At 44.3% G+C, this 22,434-nt stretch overlaps 1 protein-coding gene across 9 annotated transcripts in view; it reads left to right on the top strand.

Moving 5' to 3' along the window:
* The window catches only part of Ltbp1 (latent transforming growth factor beta binding protein 1), a 381,235-nt gene extending 360,126 nt beyond the window's left edge, over nt 1-21,109 (top strand). For 5 of the 9 annotated variants that reach the window (XM_075955859.1, XM_075955860.1, XM_075955862.1 and 2 more), the window contains 3 exons: nt 15,040-15,162; nt 19,036-19,185; nt 20,150-20,480. In XM_075955859.1, the coding sequence (XP_075811974.1) occupies nt 15,040-15,162; nt 19,036-19,185; nt 20,150-20,331 (455 nt within the window). In that variant the 3' untranslated portion in view covers nt 20,332-20,480. Of the gene's footprint in view, nt 1-15,039; nt 15,163-19,035; nt 19,186-20,149 lie in introns of all 9 variants that reach the window. The other 4 variants (XM_075955861.1, XM_075955865.1, XM_075955866.1 and 1 more) reach the window with 1 other exon arrangement.
* The last annotated feature ends 1,325 nt before the right edge of the window (nt 21,110-22,434 follow it).

A 22,434-nucleotide genomic window follows, 5' to 3' on the forward strand; every position in this document is an offset into this window, starting at 1 on the left:
TTGGTACCACATGTGGGCGAAGTGAGTGGAGGGTGAAGGATTATGCTCGGAGGAACTCACGCGAGGAAAGCTATGCCATTGTGCCATTCCGTTCACTTTGGGGGCCACTCTGGATGTAACGTCAGCCCTCAGCTAGTTAAAGGGACCAAACGGCAGGCTTGTTTAGGAGGACGTTTCAGATTGTGGTGAAGTGAAGGATGTGACGATGTGGTGGGCACATGTTCACCCCGGAGGCCTCGCTGGCCCTGCCCCGCTGCTGCCACCTCTTCCTCCCCCTCTTCTGCCATTTAGTCTAAGAATGTCCATAACCGAACTCATTTGGGAGGACCCCCAAATACGATCTGTTTATCGCCACGTGGAGCGAGACTATGAAAGACAAGGCCATTAAGAACACCAATTCGAAACCCAAATAAACCACAGTGTCCATATTTCAGACGAGAGAGAGGGCAGACATGGGAAATTTTCATGCCAAGCTAGAAGGAGATTGTTGTTATCAGAATGTGGGATCTTTGATTAGACATTTCCTGCTTGGATTTCATGGGTCTCTGACTCAGACATTGTTGAAAGGTAGCATTTCTTCAGTCTTAGCTGCACAACCACGGGCCTCCTTCTGGAAGAGGAGATTCCTCTGAGGCAAATAAAGGGAGCTTACATTGTCAGGCCCCATTCAGTGGGCGGAGTCAGACCCAGGCTTTGATTCTGTTGGAAGTGCTTATCTTTTCCCAAGTCCTCCCTCCCCGAGAACTCAGAGTGCATTTGAAATAAACAGTATTTAAAAGAGCATAAAAGTAAGAGTGGAGAATGGAAGCTGTACCCTTTCGTGTCGTCGTGTGGTGCGCAAGCAAAGGGACAGGGCTTAGAGCAAGCCGTGAGTGTAAGGAACCACGTGAAGGTGCCATCGGTCTAGCCCCCCCCCCCCGGGGACACCGGCAGCAAGGTGGGGTCACGTATATTCAACTGGCTAAGGACTTAAAGCCAGTCATTCTTGGCCAAGTAAAGTGTAAACTTAATTTTTGGAAAAAGCATACTTATGAATTATTATACATATATATTGTATTGTTATCAAATGGAGATAAAAATCTTTCTGTGAGCCAGGAAAGACATGTTTGGACCCTAGATTCTATAGTACCCAGGAGTCACAATATTTGCAACTATGCTATTTAAGGAATTTTACTCCCGGTGAATAAATCGTTCAGAGAGCCAGTAGGAAGTTAACTGAACATAAGGTCTTGATAGAGTCCTTGCTTAAAACTTCGCATTTCAGGAGCTTGCTTAATGGGATAACTGTTGTGTTGGGAGAATGCCCCCTGTTGGTAGTCTGTTGTACTACAACATGCAAGCCCCTCTGAGGCACTCTCCAGAGCTCAGGTATTGATCAGAACAGCTTTTGTTTCTATTCATGTCCCATTGGGAACACTAGTGGCACAAAAGAAATAAATTTCAATTATATTTCAATACCAATCAACAAATAGAGGTGTTGTCTTTCGGTATAACAATGAAACGATCCGGAGAAACAAATGCGTATCTCTACCCGAGTCACCGAATCTAGTCTGGGGAACTTGTCTGTAGTGCTTGAGTGATGATAGTAAGCAAAACACAACTGCTCTGTAACAGGGGAAAATGGAATCAAATGAGCCCGGAGTGGACTGATGAGCTGTGCTATTTAAGTGCTATCTATACAGTGGGAAAGACGATGTAGGCATTTTCTAAATGAAGCTCCAGATCCTCATGGAGAACACCGTCAAAGCCATATTTCAAACTTTTATTACATTTACTGATCGTGTGTGTGTGCGTATGTGTGTGCATGTGTGTGCGTGTGTGTATGTTCTCGTGTGTGTGTATGCTCGTGTGTGTGTGCGTATGTGTGTACGCGTGTGTGTGGATGTGTGTGCGTGTGTGTGTGCGCGCGTGTGTGTGTTTGTGTGTGCATGTGTGTGTATATGTGTGTGTGCATGTGTATTTGCGTGTGTGTGTACATCAATGTGTCAGTGTGTGTATGGAGGTCAGAGGACAACTAGCAGGGGTCAATTTTCTCCTTTCTATCACGTCTTTCCTGGCTCATCAGGCTCGCCAGAAAACATCTTTACCTACTGAGCCATCTTGCCAGCTGTAAACCATATTGTATCTAAAGGCATAGAACAACCTGGGAAAACTGTCCTTTGCATAATAAATTGAAAGGAAGAACATGTATAGCTGTGTTGATTGCTGCTGATAAATCGAGCACCTTTTCACTACTTGAATTTGCTTTTACTATACATATTGTAATATACACATGGTTTTTACTATATAAATATTATAATGCATATATGGATATATATATAGTTATCTTAAATAAATAGAAATGTCTATCTGAGACTTGAACTCAGAAAACAGGGACTAGGTACGGTTGTCACCTCTGTTTCCCCATGTAAGTTTTAAATGAATGATTGATAAATAGCACAAAGCCATGTGATGAATACAACGAGGATCCTGGTCAGTGTTACCTGATGCCTCCTATTTAGGTAGCCACTTCCTCAACAGAAAGTTTTTATAGGTTATTAAGTTTTGTAAGTTATTCGTATGCCTGTTAATGCTAGCAAGAATTATTACAAATAAGTTATGTACCTCATGTGGGTGACAAGAAGAGACGTAATTTTTCTGAGATGAAATCGAAATTGTGTGTCATTTTCCTGGTTTCACTTTTAAATTAAATTTAAACTTTACATTTAAATTTAAGTCATACATTTCTTCCTTCATTTTGTTATTTATGAAACACATACTCTGGGGCTGGAGAGATGGCTCAGAGGTTAAGAGCATTGCCCGCTCTTCCAAGGATCCTGAGTTCAATTCCTAGCAACCACATGGTGGCTCACAACCATCTGTAATGGGGTCTGGTGCCCTCTTCTGGCCATCAGGCATACAGACAGAATATTGTATACATAATAAATAAATAAATAAATACTTTTAAAAAAAAAGAAACACATACTCTATGGTAGACTGTAAGGTTTGCGACAAATTCACAATTTGTGTTTGGAATGTAAGATGCAATTGTTAACTGAGGTGCATAATCCCAAATATTCTCCTAAATATGCATGTGGTACGTTGACTATGCCAAAGTGTTGGAAATATCCTAATTGTTCATCTAAGAAAATGCTTTTATATAGTTTCACCCAGCTAAAATAGTTTATAATCTGCCTTAGACATGACTGGGCCAGAGATTTCCACATCCATGCACCTCCCACCCTCCCAAAGCCTTCAGTGAAAGACGTTGCACAAGAGCCTTGAGGTGTGAAAAAAGACAGACATTTGACTCCCAGACGATGCTTTAAAAAATACTGTGACTGGACAATGGTTTCAAAAAGCCTTTCAGCCTTCATGGAGTAAAGGCTTTTCCAAGAAATATGTTCCCAGAGGGTGTTAATAACAGTCTTGGAGCATCCTACGTGGGAAGCGCAGCCGAGGGCCACCGCCTTTACTCAGGCGACCCAAATTCTGCTCGGGTTTGGCGATTGGTTCTTCTCATTGCGCTGGAGGAGTTCCTCCGATTCGCCTTTAGATGAAATTGGGATCTCTCTGCAAACTGATAGTCATTAATCCTCCTCTTAGTGTGAAAGCATTTGTCCTTTTGATCCCAGATTCTGAGTGCTATGATTCAAGAAAAGTAGCGACAAACTGAATAGAATGGAGATTGACAAAACCAGACAGATAGCCCAAGCCTTCTAAACTGCGCGGTCTCCACGCCTGTAGACAGAGTGTAGATGACAAGTTGGGAGTATTCCAAGAAGGCAAGTGGTCCAGTTCTTCAGGGCTAAATTTTTGTGCCCATGAATTTTATATTCCATGTGGAATAGGCTGGCCTGCAAGCTTCTATACTGTTTCTCACCAAAGAGATTGCCGCATTTACTTAGAAAACTTCCTCTCACCCCTCCACAAAAGCAAAATAGTTTTCTCTCTACAAAGCAATGGTTGTGAAACAACATTCAATAGTGAATTATGTTCATACCTCTGTTTGGCGCTGTTAGTTCCCTCCTGTGTGGATGGAACTGTGTGGATAGCAGTATCAGCACCTGCCTCAAGGGGGTGCTCAGTCATTAGCTGTGGTACTGCATGGGGGGTCGGATAGTACCACACGTGTCAAGTGATTATCATTAAATGCCGGTCCAGAAAATAGATTGAGCTAATGTCGATTCTATTCGGTTGCCTCACTGGGCGTGGCTGAGTGACTCTGAGGGGAGGTGAGCATCAGAAATAGTGCCAGGTACAAGGCTGTGTAGGAACTGTTCAGGGTGCCAGTGTTTAGAAACTAGCGTGTCCTCAATAGCACTGCACTCGGCGAAGAAGCTTTTCACACGTTCCACGGGCTCCAAAACTACAGCGTAAAGAGATGTGTGGTATGAGGGAGGCTTTGTCTGAAGAGGACTGTCTCAGGTTGCTTTTTGAATGAACGTTGGATGTTCTCAACCTACAAATTTAAAAACCTAGACTTGATTATGTTACAGGATGTCATACAAAACCAACTTTATTCATATGAAACCAGATGCATTCATAGTTGGGCGGTGGTGGTGCACACCTTTAATCCCAACATTTGGGAGGCAGAGGCAGGTGGATCTCTGTGAATTCAAGGCTAGTCTGGTCTACAGAGGGAGTTCTAGGATAGCCAGGGCTGTTACACAAACTCTGTCTTGAAAAAACAAATGAAAAAAAAAGGATAAAGAAATGCATTGGTTTATATTTTCTTCTTATTTTCTGTCTCCAAGAAGACATTACATTTCCTGCTTTATCTAAGTTCTGACAGTGTCTTAACTCTTCCTTCATAAATGCTGTCCACTTGCTTTCTCTCAGGTCCTGAAAGGGCAGCCCACAGCTCTTAACGATTTTAAGATTTGTGTGTGGTGGCGCATGCTTTTAATCTCGGCACTTGGGAGGCAGAGGCAGGCAGATTTCTGTGAGTTCAAGGCCAGCCTGTCTTCAGAGCAAGTTTCAGGACAGCCAACAAACCCTCTCTTGAAAAATCAATCAATCAGTCAATCAATCAATCAAATCATCTTAACATTTGAACAGCCTTATTAATATCAGAATGCAAGCTTAAATACAGAAGCTGAGGGTGTAGCTCAGGTGGTAGAGAGCTTGTCTACCAAGCACAAGGCCCTGTGTTTAATCCCTAGCACTACGTAAACCCAGCATGTTGGTGCATTCCTGTGTTCTGAAAACTAGGCTGTAAAAGCAAGAGGACCTGAAGTTCAAGGTCATCCACATCCTACATGAACAGTTCAGGGCAGGCCGGGAAGTGGTGGTGCACGTCTTTAATATGGCAGGAGGATCTCTGTGACTTTGAGGCCAGGCTGGTCTACAGTGCAAGTTCCAGGACAGGCTCCTTAGCTACACAGAGAAACCCTGTCTCAGAAGAAAAAAAAATAGTTCAAAGCAGCCTGGTCTAGAGATCCTGTCTCAGAAACAAAGAGGTAATTTCAATTTCTAAATATATTTAAATACCATTTATCCTCTTCTTCAAATTCTTTTAATTCTCATTCAACGTAAGGCCCTAATTCTAAAACAAATACATTTCAAACTAAAATGACAAAGCGTGTCTGGGAGACACTCTGTTACATGATTCTTTTCAACACAGTAGACATCCATAGTAGCCATTGGCAGGAGAGAGCGCTTTGCTCTAAATAAAGCCTTAGTACAGGCCTTATTAACTGTATTGACTGTAGAATTGCCATTTTAGGCAACCCGAGGTCACTGGGTGGAGAAATTCAAGGTTGACTCAGGCAGTTTGGAGATCCAAGAGCCAAGGCACGAGGCAAGCGTGCTCTCCCAGTCACATGTCCTTGCTGTCTCCATGTAAATAGGATCATGTGGCTGTCTTGTGTGCTGATGTTTATAATCAGTGGCTTCCACTGAGACAAACTCTATCCAGCTGCTTATGGTCCCCTGGGAACAAGGTCTCAACGGGAAAGGGACCAGACGAACAGGAGCAAATGACAATGGAACCAGGTACAAACAGGGATGGTAGGTAAGAGGGAGATGCCGGAAGCAGCCTCCAGTGTGGGGTTTTAAAACTGTGCTCTGAGGATTGCATTAAAAGTAGAGAAGGAAGCCCCTGGGGCTATGGTCATGTAGCCATTTATTTAGAACATGTCAGTAGAGAAATAGGCATGGTTTGCCTAAGAGTAAGGATTGTCTAAAAAGAACAGATCCTGATAGAGCAAGGGCAGAAGCCAGAGCACTGGAAATGCGGACCAATCAGCTGTGTTCTGAGCCTAGTTTCCTGGAGTGTCGAGGGCCAGCTGGTCCCTGAGAAGCCAGCTAGAGAAGCCCCTCATTGTTGCTAGGTTCAGAGTGCCCCCCCTTCCGGATGCTGAAAAAGAACTGGTTGAAGTCGTTGGCCCAGTGTCCCCAACCACAATCCCAGATCACTGATCACTGTGCGAGAGTTTGATCAGCAGAAGGTCACAGGCCACAGTGATGTGAGCACTTGTAAAACTTGAATATTTGGATGGCTAGGTTTGGTGGATGGGTGGGGTGGCCATTTAATCCATGCTTCCTTTCCCAGGGGCTACACTGCTTGCAGTCCCAGCAAAATATTGGCTACACTCATTAATCCTAAGCATTCAAGGGCAGGAGCCCCGCTAACGTCATATCCGAATCTAAGCTAGCAAGCCGAAGTAGGGAAATAAAGGCACAGAGATGAAATAAGCCGTCACAGAGTCCGGCGCTTGGTTCTAGATAGAAGCAATCTGGTTGATCTCAAAAGTAACTACTTCAGCTGCTTTGGCTTTTCATGTTGAAATCAGAGATGATAAGTCCAGGTTTCTACAAGTTTCCATTCGCTGCCAACTTGGGCTGAGAGGTTTATTCTGAGTAGGCTTGGCTTTCGAACATTTTATATACAAGTTGATGGATTTTCTTTCTTCCTTCTTTCCTCTTTCCTTTCTTTCTTCTTTCCTTCCTTCTTTCTTTCTTCCTTTTTTTCTTTCTTTCTCTTCCGGTTGAGATTTGCTCTAAAAATGATTAGGAGAATCCCACAGCCCCTGGTGAACTGGTCTTTGGGTTTTCAACTGAGAGACGGTTGCATTTATTTTTACCTCTTCTTAACAAACCTGTTGTAAGATGACTATGGTCAGTGCAGAGCCCCTGGCAACTGGCTTTGAAATGGTAACCTCTGGCTATCGCAAGCAAGCTTGAGAGATGACAGCAGAAGAAGGTTCATCTACTCTCCTTTCTGCAACAGACAGATTGTGTCCCTTGTAACTGGAGCAAGGTGCCTAGTAAAAGCTTAAAGAGCAGTTAGAGATTAGGGGCAGGGGGTTGAGGTGGGACTCTGCTAGACCTCTTGCCTAGCATGCTGGAGGTCTTGATTCAATTCCCCAAACCACAGTTTTTAAAAACTAAACCTCACATTCAGATGAATTTGCAGAGGATCGAGCCTAGGGAAGTCATTTTGTTCACCTTCAATAGCCAATCTTTTATGAAAGGAGCAACTTTTAAGAATAAAATGGAGCTTGGTAAGGAGGATTCCTGACACGTTGGCTCCTTTTTGATGTTCATCCCTGAGCCTCGAGTCTTAGGAACCAGCAGAGGGGTTGAGCAATTGTGTTGGCTGCACACGGCTCATCTTTGCAAGATGCCACTCACTCGGTAACCTACGAGTCGCTAGCAGGTATGGGAAAGGAAGTCACTGCCAGTATGAACCCTGTTAGGATTGTCACTGATTGTAAGTAGTCCTAGGGGAAGAGGAGAGTCGCTTTAGAGCGAGGAAATGTAGCAACATACAAAGAAATTATAAAGCATCATCAGCGATCTTAAAATAAGTCCAGGTTCTTGCAAAGCAATGATGTCTTGTTTTCTGTAATTGAATGGAATACATCTTCACAAATAACCATGGAACCACTTAGTGTTAAGTAACAGTATGTGAGTTAGTCAGAAGGTGTTCTTATCCTTAAATATACATTTAGTTTCTCTTTCTAAATAATTTTTATTGCTTTATCAGGAAAAGTAAAGCAAATGGACTCCTTATGGATGATATTTGTTTCTTGTAATGTGTTGGCTTTTTAGATTGTCACTTCCAAGAGCAGGAAAGGGAAAATGAAAGACACGGCTTACCCGTCCTCCCAGAGAAAGAAACAAAAGGAATGCATTGAAACCCCTCCCCTGTCCCCCCTTTACATTGTGAAGCCTCTTGTCTCCTGTCAGAGGTAATCCCACTCCTTGTCTCTCTTGAGACTGCCTGAAAGTAAACCAGACTGGTGTCTTTCCAAAGCCCCGGTGACTAAGAAGTGGGAGAAGCCTTCCATTAAGTTCTCTGTAAGGAATTCCTGTCACCGGTCCCTATTCTCAGGCTTCCCCGTGTGGCTTAGCTTAATGCTATTACAAGAACATAAACATTTGAATCCGAGTTTTAGAACACAAAGGGGGCCTCCGTTTTTGAAAAAAAGTTATTGATTTAGTAGTAGGATTGCTTTTGTAGTCAACCATCTTTTCTGCTAGTCTGGCCAGCTAGCAGCCATCTGATGGGAAACACTGGGAGTGGCTGCCTTCGAAGGGTGACCTTAGGTGAAGGCTTGGGGTGTGCAGGCTTGGTTGGTGTATGGCTGTGAGTTTCCTCAAAGTGCTATGGCTTACAGGAGTCCCGTGGAATATAAACCCTGCCAAGACTTTGGACTTCATTACTTCCCTGTCCTCGACAAGTACAATTTAATTGAACATTAAGCAATTTGATCTCTTTCACCTAATAAATCGAGCAAATTCAATAAACATAAATCCCGCTAATGATAGAGCTGACCCTGGCGGAGCTGAGCTCATCGACGTTCACGGTTATGACTCTCCGTGGAGTTTGCACCACAGATGCTGTAGCTGAACAAAGCGCTTACCTGATGCTCGTGGTCTGGGGAGTTCACGGAGCAATTTTCCTAGGGTGTCAGAAAAGAGCAGCTGCGAGCAGAACATGGCTTGGCGGATAGCGCACACCCCAAGCCCTCTGCTGGCCTTAGGCCTGCTGTGCTAGAAACTGGTGTTCTGGTCAGACACAAAGGAGTCCTAATTACAGCTTTTCCTTAGGTGGTTCTGAGATCTCGGTGAAACAACACGCAGAAGATGCTGTGTGTGGCTCACCAGAGCTCCAGGGCACATGGTTGCTCATTTTCTTTATCCACATGCTCTCTGCAGTAGACAGGGGGGTGTGTCCTTCAGTGTTAACTTATTGCCTCCTTGCTTGTCTGGTTGTTTAGTTGGTTTGTTTTGACTTTGGTGCAGAGCCCAGGGTGGTCTCGAACTCTTGATCCTCTTGCCTTTGCCTCTAGAGGGCTGAGATGATAGGCATGCTCTTTCACACCCGAGTTAGAGGCTGTTTCCTGTCTATGGTACCTGCCCCTCAGAGTCAGCTTTTCTTCGTTTGCTGCACAGGATGAAATGTAAGTTTTCCCTTTTTCCTTCTCCTCTTCTGAACGCCACCCTGCCCATGTGACTCTCACCCAGTTCAAGCTACCCTCAGGCTCTGGTTGTATAAATGAAAGAAGCAACGAGTGAATCACTTGAATATAGCTAAAACAGAGTGGCCCAAGTCTTATTCTACAGAAGAGGGAACTGAAATTCAAGGAAGCGGGTCCAGACCAACACCTATGAAGAAAGGAAATCCAAGTGTATTGAGCCTGTGGACTCTAGTTCTTTTATTCCGTGTGCATGTGTGTGTGTCCGCTGTATTATCTGTGTGGGTGTGGTTGTTATGGTGTGTGCTATTCTGTGGGGGGGAGAGGTGAATGGGTGTGTCCACTGTATCTGTGTGTGGATGTGGTTTGTGCGATTCTGTGTTTGCATGTGCGTGTGTGGGTGTGTCCGCTGTATCTGTGTGATTGTTTTGGTGTGTGCAATTCTATGTTTACATGTGCGTGTGTGTGTGTGCGTGTGTGTGTGTGTGGTGTGTCTAATTTGCTATCACAGTTTCATGCTTTTTAACTTCCTGGAAGCAGGCTAGCTCCCTGCTCATCTCTGGGCAAGCATTTATTCTCTGAAAAAGACAGACATACAATGCAGGACAGTTCTTACCCCTACCCGCTAAATCTTTTCTGTCCCCTTCCTTCACCAGCACAGCTCAGAAAAGTCCAAAATGATCAGTTGAAGAAACGTTATAGCCTTTGCCATTGCAGTTAAGGGAAAGTTCCCATTGCATTGAGGCTAAGCAGCCACTGTGGGAAATGCTTCCCTCCTCTCACTCCTAAACATCATCATTGATTAATAATGGCTTTTTAAACCTGTAAGGAAAAAAACACCTGGCAGAGAAATCAGAATGAAATGTGACCCCTAACTTCCTCCAGAAGACCTGGGCCTTGCTCTTCTCACATAGACACAATTTAAATTTTATTGCTCAAAACGTTCAGTCCCAGCATGTGGAAACCCAAATCCAGCCGCTGCTTTCTTTCTAAAAGCTGGAGTTAGTCTGCCTCGGACAAGGGAAACTTTACCTCCTGGTTTCTCGGATGCCAGAGTGGCACTGTGACATGTGACTGTCCAGAGCAGCCCCACAGATGTGCCTGTCATCAGGCATGGGGCTTTCCCGCCAGGGTGCAGTAATATGCTTCCCATTGCTTCTGACAGCAGGGGTTCCAGACCCACAGGCTCCAGGGGAGTACTTTAAAAAAAAATTTATTTTTTCATTTGAAGTGGAAATCAAAACAGTACCATCTGCCCTTGTGAATCTGTTGTGCCAGGAAAATTACTGGATCTGTTTAGACCACTTAGTGGTGGTGTCCCATGCCACCCCATGTGTCCCTTCCATTGCTTTGATCTAAGGCTGAGCATTTGTGCCCAGGGAGGTGGGGACTGCGTGCGGGGAGAGCCGTTGAGGTGTTAATATTTCCAGTTTCACATTTCTCTTTGGCTAAATCCCCAGATGGAAACATTCGGCAGGGTTGGGGGTGGGGGCTCAGAAAGGAGGGCCTCAGAATCTGCTAAGGGAACCAACCATGGTTCTGCACTTAGCACCTGACACTAGATGATTAATTGTTGCTCGTGTGCATGAGAAGAGGAAGTTTTGGAAAGCAGAGACGTTAAGGACAGAGTTTGCTGTGCTTGCGCCCAGAGTGAGCTACAAGGAGAGGAGCCGAGGTTCTCCTGGCTTCTCCTGGGAAGCCGGCAGGGCTCTGCTATTGGTCTCTGTACTGCAGCCAGCCCTGATTCACCCACGTCCCCTAAGCTAAACCCTGGAAGTGACTCAGACCTAGGGATGACCACACCTCCAAGCTAGAGTGTCCCCCCCCCCCGCCCTCGGGGCTTGGGATGCTCATGGGCCAGAACATGCCTATACTCTGATCCCAAAGATGACCTCTTACCCATGCCTCATTGTAATGTTCTGAACTAGCTCTCATGCAGCCAGGCTTGTTGCATGGTGAGATCGGCGACTCTAATATAAAGTTCTGTAGTTCGTAATCTGTCACATTTGCCAAGGCAATCACCCAACTTCTGCCTTGTTAGAGAGTGTTCATGAACATTTTTTCTCTACCCAGTTTCCTCCACCTATATTAAATTCTCCAGATAACCTCAAAAGGGAAGCAACAAATGCCCGGAATTCGCTCTTCCATCCTTCTAATTTACTGCAGCCCTCTTTGCCCATAGATCGCGCTTGGTTCAGACATTCAGATTTCTGTGTCACTTCCAATTGTCTCTTTGAATTGCTAGCTGTTTCCAAGCCTGCCATACAGGTGTCTGGATTTCTCTTAAGAGAAAGAAAAAAAAAAAAGAATAACTTCCATATTCTTAGAAAACCAAACTTTATGAGCCAATCCGTAACACTATCTCATTTTTCATATGCGACTAACATATGAAGATAAGAAGATAAGATTTACCTCTCTGGAGGGGCTGGAGGGATGGCTCAAAGATTAAGAGCACTGGCTGCTCTTCCAGAGGACCCAGGTTCAATTCCCAGCACTCATACAGTGGCTCATAGCCACCTGTAACTCCTCCTCCAGGGAATCTGATATCCTCTTCCGACCTCTACATATAACAAGCAGACATACATGCAGGTAAAGAATTCATACAATTTGTATGACAGATATAGAAACTGAGGCTTGCCCAAAATTGCTAACTAGGAAAATAAGCGGCACAATGAACATTCCAGCTCTGGCTTCTGCCTCCAAAGCCCACATTCTTTCCATTCTCACCTTATCTTTGACCCTGGCCAAGAACCAGAGAGGGGCATGATCAGAGGGAGGGAGAGATGGCATACATGGATTAGGAATAGACCTGTCCTTGTTCCCTTTCCTGTGTTGGGGTGAGGTGCAAATCTTCTGCTACAAGACGGAACATGCGACCTAGAAGTAATGTTTTGGTATCTGATCAAAACTGTCTTGAAGCTTAGCATGCGTATTAACGACAGTGAGCTTCGAAGGACAGTGAACCCTAGACTGCCAAGTGGCCTTGCATGGCAGGAGAAGGGAAGAGAAGATCAAGCAGGTCTCAAGACCAATCCCTATCTCTCTCCACCTTGGGTCAAGTCTGGAAACTTCTTTAGGAAACTCTTAGCTGTGTCTGGCCACAATTTAATCTCTCTTGTCTGTCCTTAAAATTAATCCAAAATATTTTTTCCCATAACCTAATCTGTGTACATCTGCGTAGCTGTTGTTCAAGCGCGGCTCTTCCAGGCAGCTGGTTTTGGACACTGTCCTTCGTTTACAATCCCACCTGAGGTCTCTCCTTTGACCCTGAGAGGGGCGAACACTTGCAACCGTCAGTCACCTCATTGCCTTGGTGGAAGAGAGCCCAGGAGTGAAGCCAAGCAGCACCGGCCAGGCCTCTCTGTGTCACCTGACATCCTTGGACCTCAAGTCTCAGTGAGGCTCCCTAACAGCTGACAGATGCCTCTGGGGAGCTCTCTCTGCCATCTCTAGATTGTGTCTTCCAAACTGAGTATATGGGATTCGCTTTTACTATCCACCCTTGATCACACTATGGCTTGGCTATAAAATATTGAAAGACATTCCCTCTTCGAGTTGTACAGGATATATATATAACTTTAGAAAAGTCAGGAGGGATGACCTCAGCTCTTAAAACTTGTAAACATTTGAACAATTCTGCTCTCAAAGGGAAGACTCCTGGTGCCTTTTCAAACGTTCAGTAGAGCTGACAACAGTTGTGTTCTGGTTGAAGCTGGGGTTTTGTTTGTTTGTTTTGTTGTTGTTGCTGCTGTTGCTGTTGTCATTGTTTGAGTCAAGAGTCTTCTTCCTGGCTCTGTTAGTTCCTTAAAGAAATCAACATTTCATCTCATAGCATGGCTCATGCAAAATGTTGGGAACATCTGGGGTCTGAATGTTGTTTCTGGAATATTTGTGCGAGAGGTGAGGGGTTGGGGCAGCGGGACTCCTCCCCTGCACCCTCCCATGGCGCAGTGGGTTCGGAGGCTTTACTGTTCCCTGGTGCTAGTCGCAGTGTGAGTTTTGACTCTTCACCCTCCATACAGGGCTGGAAGTAAGCTTTTACAGGTCACACCAGCTATTTCCTTAGAGTTAGACATTTGGAGAGAGAGGGGGAAAGAATGGCTGTGTGTAAGAGACAGCGTACATTCATGGAGGTCACAGGGCAACTCGTAGGAGTCTGTGCTCCTCTTCCTCCATGTGGGTCCCAGAAGTTAACTTAGGTTCTCGGGCTTGGTGGCAAGCACCTGTAGTAACTGAGCCTTCCTGCTGGACTCGCTGTTTTTCTTTAATTGTGCATAGGAGGAAGCAAACTAGAAGCCTTCTGGGGAGTGTTGCCTTGGGTGACTGTGGCGAGGAGGGAAGTCCAGTCCCAGAGCCTAGTACCTGGCTGCCCCTAGATAGCATCCTGGCAGAGTAATTGACCCCTAGGAAACTCAGACTTTTCACCAACTGCTAGTTATTATATTTGGAAAATGCCTTTTCTGTAATTCATGCATTCGGCACATGAAACACTTCTCTCCAGATTTTCCAAACAACCACTATTAAGTGTAGGAAAGAGCCTAACATCACATCACAGCACACATTTAAATCGCAGAGCCCCCTGGGAGTGGAGAACCAAGATTCCAGGGCTTGGCTGGGGAGTGGAGGTTAGGAATCCAAGCATTTGGGGGCTGGTCCAGTTTGGAATGGGGATGTGACTATGGGGAAATGGCAACTGACTAAGGCCCAGTATTCCAGAAAAGCTGCAGGGGACTGCACTTGAAGAAAGCTCTGTACCCTGCTTACTGACTTTAGGTCCGGGGCAGCTGGGCACCGGCTGAGATGTGACCTCTCCATACTTTTGCGTCTGTATCAGTAAAATTCGGATGAGAACAAAATCTGTCGGAGTGGCAAATGCTCTGGTGAACTGGGTGTTAATTAAATGCTTGCAGCAGCACGTGACGGAGCAAGCAATGTGCAATCAGGTGTTTCTTATTGCTGTGCTCACCCTCGCTGTGATGTGCCTCATGTTGTAATCATATTCATAGGGCCTGGAATTACACAGTGTCTGACAGTCAGAGGAACAACTGGTCCAGCTGAGACTTCGCGGACGCTCTTGTATCGCGTTATGAACACTCGTGATTTGCTTTTCCTTTTTCTTATGGACATGAGGTTTTTTTTTCTTCACTTACTACATGGACTATTCTGTTTCTTAGATTTTTATAATAATACATATTAAGATTGGATAAGCTTCCCTTCCAAGAAGCCTGCTGATTCATTCTAAGATGAATTCATTCTTTCCCTGCCCCTTCTTCTCCTTCTCTGTTTCTCTCTGCCTCCCTGTCTCTCTCTTTTCCCCATCTCTCCCCCTTTCCCCTTATGTGTCTGTCTCCCCCCCCCTCTCTCTCCTTCTGTTTCTGCTTGTCTGTCTGTCTCTCTGTATGTTTTCTAGGATGGGTTTTACCAGCTCTTTCAGGCCATTGTTTGAGAACCTTATCTACACTCTATCCTAATATTCAGTGTGTGCTTGTGCTCGGCTCCCACAGAGGAACTCCCACGCACATTCCAGATGCTTCTGGATGGTGTGAGTGATGTCGGGCTCACTGCTCTGAGATGTGATGGTTTTGTGTGTATGTGTGTCTAATGTAACCCAACAATGTTCTTTCCCTCTCAGATGACTATGCACAGCTGTGCAACATCCCCGTGACGGGGCGACGGCGGCCATATGGACGGGATGCGTTGGTGGACTTCAGTGAACAGTATGGCCCTGAGACAGACCCTTACTTCATTCAGGACCGTAAGCACAGTCATTCGGTCATGTTAAGTTAAGCTGTGGATCAAGATCACTGAGTGTTTTCAAAATATGATCGCTGGGAAATTGTTCCTAATGCAGATCTATGGGTCTTGGTATAAACCTACTCATCAGAATATCGGGGTAGGGCCAGAAGGCTGGGTTTCTAATCCCCTTGAGTTACAGAGCTTGCTGCTTTGGCTAGGAATCATCAGATTCCAAAATGAGTATTACAGGGGATGGGAATAGTTGTCTTTATTTTCTTTAAAGTAATGAAAATGATCTTATTGTTATAACTGCTATAGCTCGATCATTTCTTTTTATATTAAGTCATGGTCTGGTTTCATTTCCCTACAAGGAAAATGACAAATGTCCACCATGCCAAGTTGATCTTTATTTTAGAGTGGGTGGTCCAAAAAAAAAAACCTTCTTGGTCAGAAATGATCTTCAGAATCTACTTGTGAGGAGATTTATTAAGTAAGAAGTGATGTGTGCCAGCTTTTTCTGGATTTGTGAGCAGAGCTTTCAGGGGGGAGGCAGGAATGAAAATAATGTCCCCTCTAGAAAGGAAATACCCCACAGCCTACGGGGACAGAGGGTCCTGTGTGAGGAAAGGAAACACAAACTGTGTTTCCACGGGAGAGACATCTGTGCTTTCAAACTGGGAAGAGTGAGGTCTGGAAACCCAGCAATTCAGAATGAAAGATGGTGGCTGGCTTGATGAGTAGATGCTAAACCACCTCGTAATAGAGATTCAGGGACCATCCCCATCTCACAAGGGATGCTCCTGCCTTGAGCAGCTGTACCACATTTTCACACACTGGGTCCTTGTGGACCATAGACTTTGGAGTTAGGGCTTTAGAGGTGCTTCAGAGTTGCAACCTACTAAAGTCTTTTCTCGGGTGGGGGTGGGAGGATGCTGTCACCAACTGGGAGTACCACCTAGAACTTTGTAGTTGCATTTGAGATTATTTCCACAAAGTCAAAAGGTTTTTTTTTCCCCTTTTTCTCTTACATACAGTTAGGGAGGCAGACACTCTTTTCTGCTTCTGTTCTTATGTGAGCTCTTTGGTTGACTCTAAGGATCCAATCGTACAAGTGCTAATGGGAAAGCATGAAGTTTAATTGCACTTCCACACACGTTATATGTTTAATTACGATTCACAACACACGAGCACACTGCTTTGAGGCTTCTAGACAGTGAGCAGTAAATTTATGAATGAAGAACAACACAGGCACATCTGATATCGCTATAGGATGATGAATTCTGTCCATCCCCCCAAGAGACTTACCACTGTGGCGGGGCACCTAGAAGTTAGTGGAAGGTGAAAGTTACTTCCAAGAATTTGTTTACTCAGGTTTCTGCTGTCCCAGCTCCCATCCTCCCTGACCAAGTCTGCTTTCCAGCTTAGTATGTGAAGACCTTCCCTCCTTGAAGAATCAGTGTTGTCCCTCCTTGAAGAATCAGTGTGGTCCCTCCTTGAAGAATCAGTGTGGTTTGGGAGGAAGCGGAAAGGACAAGCCGAGTAGCATGTTCAGAAGTAAACAGTTTCTCAGTGACTTCGGCTTGAGAGAATCAGTACATGCCAGTTAGGGACAATTCTGAGATGACACCCTTGACTCCTTCACAGGATGCTGTGTTCTGATCACCCCGCAGAATTCAGGATGCCATGGTTCTGCCATTCCACATACCTATACGGCCCCTCTCCAGGGTCAAGAACTATACGGTTCTAGAAGGTTCCCTCTGTCCTTTCCCAGGCCTTCCCAAGGATAGCTACTGTCCCCTTCCTAACTCTTGTGCTTAGTAGCCATGATTTCTTACTAACAAGACCTGATCCTGAGCCACTTCATGAAATGGGCCTGAATACAGCCACAACCCCAGGACTATGTGCTTGTATGCACATCCCAGTGAAGGCTGGAGGTCAGTAAACCTTCTTCTTAAAAAGAACAGGGGAGAAATAGCCAGATCCAAAAATGTCCGCAAATCCAGAAATAACAGGTAAGTCTGGAAGAGACCCTGAAACCCACACACTCGTGTGTCACCTTTGCCACAGTACCGTTCACATTCTAGGACTTTGCACGCGGACTATCCTGAACTCCCCTTCAGTGCCAACATGCATCAAAAGCCCCTTTTCAGTTCACAGATATCAACATACATGTTGGTGTCACACATAGCGAGTTGTCATGTGGGCTCTGACCTCCGGTTTTGATTCCACAATGGCCTTTAAACAGTCTGCATGTGAGAAACATCTCCCCAGTGCCCCCCGCTCTCTGACTGGTGGGTAGCAAGGACGCCTGGCTCTGCCACAGAAAGGACCACACCGAGTAGCCAGGAACGGAAGAGGAGCTAAGTGAGAATTCTCATCACCTTCATGGTGTGTGTTCTCTGTTATCTTCAGTTTGAGCGGCATTCCCCAAACTGGAATTCATTAGTGCAGTAACCATTCTCTGAAAGACTAGCTGTGGTGATGTTTTAGACTTCCCAGGCCACACGGCCTCTGTTGTAGCCACTCAGCTCCGCCATGGCATCACAAAAATGGCCACATAGGCCATGAGCATGGGTACTGGATGGAGTTGCGTTCATTTACCTAAATAGGTACGAGGTCAGATTTGGGTCAGGGCCTGCCCACCTGGTTTGGAGTCCTGAAGGTGTGTTGTAGGAGGCCTCGAGTTTCACTGTTAATGGCACGTTTTAATTCCTGCAATAAAATGTAACCTTCCTACCGGGGACCGTGAAATCTTTTTGCTGTCGTTGAAATGATTTGCTGTGATACACTGGGTTTGGAGACTTCAATCAAGATTTGATTTTTTGTTTCTGTACTTCTCAAATCAACTTTATGTGTCTGCTATTTCTTCACGGCCCGTTTCTTCCCCTCTTTAGATTTTGGGCAGGGGCACTCATGGATGCATTAAGTTTTTTTAGAGGGTTCCTATGCAAATTAAGAGCTTCTGGCCCTGGATAGCAACAATATTTTGCTGCCCCCTACAGTCCCATTGGAGAATTACCTCAGAGGCCCTGTAACGCTCAAGGTTCCACTGTAGTTTCTTTAAAGCCCCTTTGTGGTCAGAAGGTGACCCGTGACAGTGTACTTACTTAGGCCTTTATGTTACTTATAGCTACAACTTCCTTCTCTAGGAGGATAGCTCAACACTTTCATGGTTGGCCACGTTGTTTTTAGGTTGTTAAAACGTCCAATGTATAAAATGAGTCAAACAAGAGGGTCTTTGTTTCGTCCTTTATTAAAGCCTTTTGGCTTCCTAAACACAAGTATAATGTGCTTTCCTGTTTATCAAGATGCTTTGAATCACTTCCATGCCCTCCGTCCTGTGGGCCTTTGTAGAAGGCTCCTTGGGAAGCCAGAGAAAACAGACCCCACCGGGCACAGCCAGCCTGGCTCTGCTTTGTTTCTGCAACACCCATTGCGCATCCTCAAACTTTAAAAATGCCTGCCGAACACTGCTTAGGAATTCCACTGATCCCAACCCTAAAAGCTTCCTGACGTCTGCCCCACCAAAATTTCACGTTAACACATTAAAAAATCCCACACTTCCCAATTGTAAAGAAAAACTCAAAACCATGCTTTTTTTTTCCCCTCAAAACTTAAACTCATTTTTATTTTCTACATTATGTGATTTTAGTATAAAACATTAGAATTAAAAAAGCGGGCTGGCTCATGCAAAATTTTGAATTGTTTTATGCTTAATAATGGGTATAGGTATACTTGGTAGTAAATTCTAAAGCTAATGTTAAGGCATCTAAAGCAAATATATATATATATAAAACTAGATCCATAATAATAATAATAACAACAATAATGTGATTTTCTATAGGAAATGACGGTGACACTTCTAACCTGGCCCCTGCCTTATCCTTTGCAGGTTTTTTAAATAGTTTTGAGGAATTACAGGCGGAAGAATGTGGCATTCTCAATGGCTGTGAAAATGGTCGCTGTGTGAGGGTCCAGGAAGGTTATACCTGTGATTGCTTTGATGGGTATCATTTGGATATGGCCAAGATGACCTGCGTCGGTAAGAATGAGGGTGTCTGCTAGAAGGCTTTCCCCCTAGGATTCCCTGTGACCAGCTCTGACCAGCTGAATGTGGTTCAGATAGACGGGTGGGGGTTGCAGTTTGGGAACATGAAAAAAGTTCTAGAAATATGCATTAGGTATAATTATTCTTCATGTTACAGAACTATACATAAAAATAGTTAAGACAGTCAATGGTGTATTCTGTTATTTTATTTTTTACTTTTGAGACAGGATTTCTCTGTGTAGCTTTGGAGCCTGTCCTCAAACTAGCTCTTGTAGACCAGGCTGGCCTCAAACTCACAGGGATCCACCTGCCTCTGTGCCTCCCTAGTGCTGGGATTAAAGGTGTGCTCCACCACCACCCGGCTTTTTTTTTTTTTAATCACAACTAAAACACAGAGTTAACACCCCATTTAAAAATCCTTATTGTTTTATTTCCCTCAGGGGCAGAGACTGAACCCCTGGGCCTTATGCATGCTAGGCAAGAACTGTACCATGAAGCTCTGCCTCTTACCTCCCCCCCCCATGATGCTAAATATAGAAGAAAAAACAGAATAGTTCGCTTAACTCTTTTGACTTTTAAATTTAAAGTTTGATGGTTGAGTAAGTAATAGTTTCCCTGAGTGTGTGAACAGCTATAAAAGAGTGAAGCACCTAGAAAATAGACAGCTTCCCAAGCGGTCAGCGTGGATGAAAACATTGAACTCACCAGTCACACTGTCGCTTGTCCATATAAAATGTCAGGCTGACAAAATGGTGCCGTTCTATTGAATCACAGGGCAATTCTAGACTCTCCATAGTAGTCTATTTTAAGATCTAATAAAGGCTTCTCTTGCATGTTGAAAAGTGGTAAAAATGAGGAAACTGTCTGGTTTATGTGGCCAAGAGCTGTGGGCAGCACTCAGGTGCAGAAGGTACTTGCATGTCTCCGGCTAGCTGACCCGTGGTTTGGTTTATTGCAGATGTCAATGAATGCAGCGAGCTGAATAATCGGATGTCTCTCTGCAAGAATGCCAAGTGCATCAACACAGAAGGCTCCTACAAGTGTTTGTGTCTGCCGGGCTACGTACCATCTGACAAGCCCAACTACTGCACGCCGTCGAACACCGCTTTGAATTTCGACAAAGAGGGTGACTTGGAGTAAAGGAGAGGCTATGTAACCTATGTCCATATACTCTGCACTGTGTATAGGAAAAGGAGAGATGTATACTTGACACACTACACCTAACCCAGAGTGGCGGAGACAGAAACAACATGGAGTTGAATGAACCCCATAGACCGTGAAGGGATGGAGCTGGAACCTGACGGGTGTGACAGACCAAATGGACATTTCTCCAAAAATCCAGTATATATAGTCTGTTCATATGTAAAATTCAGTGGAGTTGAAGAAGAGGCAGGACAGGGCTGTTATTTTAAACAGAGGTTGTATTATTATCTTGTTTTGATTTTTTTTCTTTTTTACTATTGCTTAAATTTGGCTTTTAAATAGTGGTGGAGTTGTTTTATGTGATTTTCTTTTTGTTGTGCAGTTCCTCGGCTACCGTTTTGTTCTTCAGCGTTAATTTCAAGTTCAAACATCTTTGGATAAGATATTGCTAAACTGTATTATAGATGTTATGACACAGGGCTGTGCTGTTCTTTGGTCTGGAGCCTTTAAAACCAAATTGTCTGTCCTGTGGAGCAGGCAGTGATTGTCAAGCTTTTATACACATTTGGCATGGGGGAGGGGACACCTTTATTTTCATGTATTGCCATATTGCTTATCGATCAGACCCCTTGTTTAACTAAAATGGAAGAACTTATTAACATATATTAGTATCGTGATGTGTAAAGTCAATTCAGAGAAATTTTAAAATCTGAACACCCCCAAAATATTTACCATTGTATAAGAAAATAAAATCACCATTTTTGTAGAAAAAAAATCTGTGTGTGAAAGAACAAGTTGTATACCCCCAACCCCATTTCCCCCAGCCTCTGTTTCTTAACTAACAGTCGTCTGTCACTTTGTAAGTTAGGACTAGTTAGCTACTGATACAGGCTGATAATTGTCCTCGAGTTCACACATTGGAGTGCTGAGTCCCAGGGCTTTAGGATGTGACTCTTTGGAGAGAGGATCTCTAAGAAGGAAACGGAAGTGAAATGAGACCAGTGGAGTCAACTGTAATCCTAGAAGATGGGTGTCCTTAGGCGCGGCAGGAAGTAAGGACACAGTCAGAAGAAAGACCACAAGAAGAAGAAAGAGGACAAGATTTGTGACCGGTAACAAAGGAGTGAGGCTTCAGAGGAGAAGAAATCAACCTTGCCACAGATCTTGAACTGTAGGTCCAGAACTCTAAGAAAATAAACCTCTGTTGGAGCCACAAACTCTCATCCTCTGTGGAAACAAAAGTAGAGTCTCTTTTCCAAAGCAACAAAGCCTTAGACTCAAATTTTGAAGTCAAGAAACCTTTAAAACATATGTTGGTTTAGCTTAGCAGTCCCCAGAATCAAATGTCTCTCTGTAATCAAAAAAAAAAAAAATCAAAGAAAACACAATAATATACATAATCCAGACTCTCTGTGTATATTCCATCTTTACATGGCTTATTTTTTTTTACTCCTTTTAATCTATGACTGTCTGTATTCTGTCTCTTTAAAGATTTTACTTTTTTTATAAAAAAATCCCATTTCCTTCTTTTTATAACTCTCTATACTCTTTTCCTTCTCTCTCCCAAGGCTACATACATTTACCCAATACTGTGATCCATTTAGAGGTTTTTTTTTTATCTGAATCTGTCTTTATTATGTATCTGTATTTACATCTGTCTTTATTATGTTTCTGTCCTGGAGAGCTTTTAAAATGGTAAGCAACTTGGTCACGTTGGCTCTGGGTGCTGGTTCCGCCTTTCAAAATGGCAGAGGTACAATTACCACCAGCACTGGGACCTTCAGGTTGGAGTCGTGCTCACCACTTTAACTCTGAGAAGGAGCGTGCAGCATATAAACCCTTTTTATCTTAGTAATAACTAAATCTGCCATGCAGAGCACTTCGCGGCCTGGAAATATCTCTGTGTATGGCGGCAGGAATCTGCCATGCTCTCCTGCCTGTGCACTCCTAGCGGATCTGATCCTACTGACTGCCCAGGTCGGAGGCACTGAGCTGCAGACATGATCTCAGCCACTTTCCTTCTAACCCCAAGCAGACATACAAGCACCAGGGCCACAGACCCCATACAAGTGCTCCATAACTGAACCTCCCAAAAGAGTC

This window comes from Microtus pennsylvanicus, chromosome 21, assembly GCF_037038515.1.
Source record: "Microtus pennsylvanicus isolate mMicPen1 chromosome 21, mMicPen1.hap1, whole genome shotgun sequence".
Classification (NCBI taxonomy): Eukaryota; Metazoa; Chordata; class Mammalia; order Rodentia; family Cricetidae; genus Microtus; species Microtus pennsylvanicus.